The 4,690-nt window shown below is 33.8% G+C and overlaps 1 protein-coding gene across 1 annotated transcript; it reads right to left on the bottom strand.

The window, feature by feature from the left end:
• Positions 1 to 2,978: 2,978 nt before the first annotated feature.
• Positions 2,979 to 4,412, bottom strand: LOC120212043 (RING-H2 finger protein ATL13-like). The gene has a single exon (XM_039210482.1). The coding sequence runs from the start codon at positions 4,281 to 4,283 to the stop codon at positions 3,051 to 3,053; it is 1,233 nt and encodes a 410-aa protein (XP_039066413.1). The 5' UTR covers positions 4,284 to 4,412; the 3' UTR covers positions 2,979 to 3,050.
• Positions 4,413 to 4,690: the final 278 nt, after the last annotated feature.

The following is a 4,690-nucleotide window of genomic DNA, read 5'->3' as shown; positions in this document are numbered from 1 at the left end:
AACTCGGTTTTTTAAAACCACTCTCGGTTTGATATTTCAATGGTGCGATACTTAATCATTGTACCATGTCTGATTTTTTTTAAAAACTCTCATCTTTCAATGGAATGCTATGTGAATTCGTCACTTATGATCTATTATTTAAAGCATCCTCCTTTAATGATTGACTACGCATACCTTCTCCTTTTACTGAATCACCATCATGTATTGAACTTTAACATTACTCGGTGTTAATATACTCACTAATTTTTCAAATTGGCCATTTAATATTTCAAATTATCCTTTTAAATTTTCAAACTGGACATGCATTATAGCAAATTCCTTTTCAATTTTTTTGCACTGAATGAATGAGTGTCTCGAACTTATGATCACTCAAACAAGAAGTTCTAATATTTTCATTGTTAACAACTTCAATTTTTTTCTATATGTACATAAAACACAAAAATAAAAAATAATCTTAAAAAATACACCGACAAAACAAATGCATCAGTAATATTAAAAATTCAGTTACTTATAATGAATGTACCTCATTTTTGGTCTTCTTCGAACTCATGTCGATACAACGCTTACACTCCATAATCTTAACTTGTTTTGAGGGTGTTAAGTTTATATCCATCATTTACGGTTACAAAATAAATTATAAGCTAAATCATGCGAATTATACGTACCGTACCGATACACAACATGAGTGTATCGATACACGACATTTAATTTAAAAAACAACTCTCAATTAAGGTACCGATACTCTATTGCCTGAGTATCGGTACACATTGTAGGTGTACTGATATGCCCTACACGAATTGTAAATTGGGAATTGGATTGAAATAAATCGGTTTCAACGAGAAAATTAAGGATCAATTGTTTAAATTAGGGTTCTAGAAAGGGAAATTTGGAAACCAATTAAGGAATTCGGGTTATATAATTGGAGGAATTTTAAAATTAGGGTTAAGGTTAGGGTTTAGGAAATATATGATTGAGGAAAAATAATTAGAGGGGGAATTCTCATGCCGTCAAACGCGGCCACTGTCGGTGAAAGCTCTGATAGCCGGTCAGCCATCACCCTTCGGTGACGGCTTAGATGAAAAACAAAATTTGAATCAAAATAAAAGTAATCTAACTTACCTTAACGAGTTGTTTGCACAAACAACGGTGACGACAATGATTCAATCGAAGGAGGAAGACGAAACCGACGGCAAGGGCAGCGACGTTATTGTGATTTATTTAAAATTGCGATTACATTTTTAACTACAATATAATTATACAATTTAATTTATTGGTTCTCGTCGTTATTGGCGCTCGTCGAGCGCAAAAATTATTGGGTTAAGATATTAGTTGTTATCTCTTGAGATTCTGCTTTCTAGCACTACAAATGTTAAGAGTATGAACGTTTATTGTCAAATGATTGAGAATCTTTGAACATATATGATTATATATTTACCTTTAACAATGTACACACATTGTGCAAACATAATTACACGAACTTAAAACCTTTTAGAATAATAATATTTTTTATCGTTAAGATGACTTTTTTTATCGTTAAGACGACTTGATATATTGAGTTGAAATGTCAAATTTAAAATTGAAGAGGAATGTAGTCCACATAAATAGAGTTGTAAACGATGTTCGGTGTGACAAATAATGATAGAAAAGGGCGCCCCAATAGCTCCCGTGACCTTAATAAACATCACCCCTATCAATGTCTAGTTTCCCTCTAATCGCTGCCAACTTTTGCATATTGTTTTTTATCATTTTTCTTTCATAAAAGAGTAAATTACATCTCAGGTCATTCAATTATTAATTCAATTACAAATGAATCATATTTTTAAAGGTTATAGTTTAGTCACTCAGTCAAAATATTAGTACAAGCAAGTTATTCAATTGTTAAATTTGAATCGAATGTCTAACGTAACCTGATATAATAATGGTTTTATACATAAAAATTATGCATTTTATAGTCCTAATTCGATAGAATTCAATAAATTAATCTTTCATGTGAAGAGTTAAATTTATCAAATTAAGACTAAATTGATAGTATCATAAAATATTAAATTAATAGATTTTTAAAATATGAAGAGTTAGATTTATTAAATTAAGACTAAATTGATATGACATATAAATTGTAAGGATCAAAATTATTAACTAATGTCACACTAGACATTCATTTCAATTTCGATGACAGATGATCTATTTATAATAATATTTTAATTAAAAAAATTAAATCATAACTTTAAGGGAAAAAAAGAAAAATGTTTATAATAGAATTAATAATTGATTGATCTTAGATGAAATTTTACCATTTAAAAAGGATAAATTATACATTTAAGACCTAAACTATCAATTTTGATCCATTTTAATACTTAAACTTTTAATTTTTTTCAAAATCATACCTAACATTTAATTTTTGTTTCATTTTGGCACACTTCGTTAAAAAGTTAACAATTTTAGTACCTAAACTATCAATTTGATCCGTTTTAGTACCTAAACTTTTAATTTTTTTAAAATTTAACGTTAAATTTTGAGCATGAGTGCTAAAATGAAATAAAAATTAAACTTTAGGTATGATTTTAAAAAAATTAAAAATTAAGCATTAAAACATATCAAAACTAATAGTTTAGATACTAAAAAGGATAATTTACTCATTTAAAAAGACCATATTAAATGCAGTCTGTAACGTAGACGTACCAGCCTTTGGGCAATTTTCTGTCGGTAAGCTTTCAAATTGAATGCAAAATGAAAGAGAGTTCAAATTCAATTTGGATTTCCCACCACTCACTTACCATCATCATTAATTGTTCCATGTTTAAACATTCCATGTTCATGAATCAAAAACTCCATTTTGTTCTTCCATGTTCTGAATCAAACTCAGAAAAAAATCTAATAACAAAACCAGAAATGTATGTAAACCTTAATTTGCTCTGCAAGAAGTTGGAATCTGAACCCAGAAACAACAAAAAATGATGACCCGATTTGGACAAGTAAAATGAAAAAAAGATTTCTTTCACTATGACCAAATTTTCCAGCTACAAGATTTTCCCAGGAAAATGAGAGAGAAACTAAACGTTTGGTGTAAAAGATGAGTGAACAACCTTGTTTTGTTTCCCAGCTAGCCAAAGCAATGTCCTCCTTGCAAAAGACGGTGTTCTCTGGTTTTCCTCTTCCAAACCCAATTCGCTCACTCCATCTTTCCACCGCCCGGAGCCTATTTCACCGCCGTTAGCACCACCAACATGGCGGTGCTCGGGTAATCGAAATGAAAAGGTCCTCCTTGATGATTCGGCTTTCCTTCCCCGGAGCCAAATTTTCGATACCGAAAAGCTTTCCTTCTTGCTCGTATCGATACGCTCGCCGTTGTTGTCACTGCCGTTGCTCGTGATTTCGAAACGACTCGACTCGAAATCGTATTCGGAGATCGCGGGGCGGTGTCCCGGTGTCAACGGCAAACGAGTCTTCTTCTTCCTCGACGGTTTCTTCATCGGAGTTCGTATCGGAACTTGCAACAGAGAATTCTCGTCCATTACATACTCAAATGACCCCATGGAAAAACATCTTCTATCATCAACATTTCCATTATCACTACCTTCGCCATTACCATCAACGTTCCTAAACTTCCCTAGCCTAACAGGCACAACTTTTCCCCCAGAATCCATCACTGTTTCATCGTCAACTTCATTATTCTCGACGATTTCACTCACAATCTCCCTCGAGCTCTCACTCCCAGATTCAAGCACAAGAACAACGGGCGAACAAGCGTTGCCCGGAGAGAAATCAGGGATTAAGTTAGCTCTACACAGAGGGCACGTCGAATGAGACAAGAGCCAAGTATCGATACACTCCATGTGAAAAGCATGGCTGCATTTTGGAATCAATCTGAGCTTGTCTTCAAGCTCGAACTCACACAAGCAAACGGCACAATCGAAGGGATTCTTCACACCTATAATGGCTTTGTAGTGGAACACAGGGAGAGTATCGATGAACGATTGGTCGACGCCGGCATCGTGGAGATGGAACAGCTGTTGTAACTGTCCTTGAACAGCCGTCACATTGTCTGAATCTTCCGGTTCTCTATTTGGAGGTCTCATGAGGAATCTAACCAAGAGGTGAAGCAAACCGGAGACAAAGAAGATGATGGCTAGGATTATGATGATGAGTAATATGCTCGGACTTACCTTGTTGCTCAAGTTGAAACTACCGGAGTTCAAGTTCTGGGGTGGTAGAGGGAGGTAATACGGCTGCTCCGATGGAGAAAGCAAGCTTCTTCGCTTCATTTCATGGGAAATCAACTCCATTGTTGTTGCTGGATACAAGTTACCGAGATTGAAACTCTAAACTTGAATCAAATGCTACAAAAAATCCCATCTGGGATTTCCAGAAAAATCATAATAGCTTCAAGTCAAAAGGAAGAGATGCAGTGAGAGATAGAGAGAAGAGTTGAATATAATATTAATGGAGAAAATAAATGATTCTATATCCCATTGCGTAAATTCTGCAAAGTCATAAAATTTTGGGTAAATTACACCCAAGGTCATTTAATTATGGACTTGATAATAAATGTCACTTTTTTATTTTTATCTTTTTTGAATAGTCTGAGGTGATTAAAATGTAGTATATGTTTATAACTTAAGTTATAGACTATGCGCATGCATCTTATAGACGTAGCTTTTCCGGGTCTAAATATGTCGCTCCATCGTTAAAT

Source organism: Hibiscus syriacus, unplaced genomic scaffold, assembly GCF_006381635.1.
Source record: "Hibiscus syriacus cultivar Baekdansim isolate YM2019G1 unplaced genomic scaffold, ASM638163v2 tig00109991_pilon, whole genome shotgun sequence".
Lineage (NCBI taxonomy): Eukaryota > Viridiplantae > Streptophyta > Magnoliopsida > Malvales > Malvaceae > Hibiscus > Hibiscus syriacus.
This window is presented reverse-complemented; position numbering and strand designations above follow the sequence as displayed.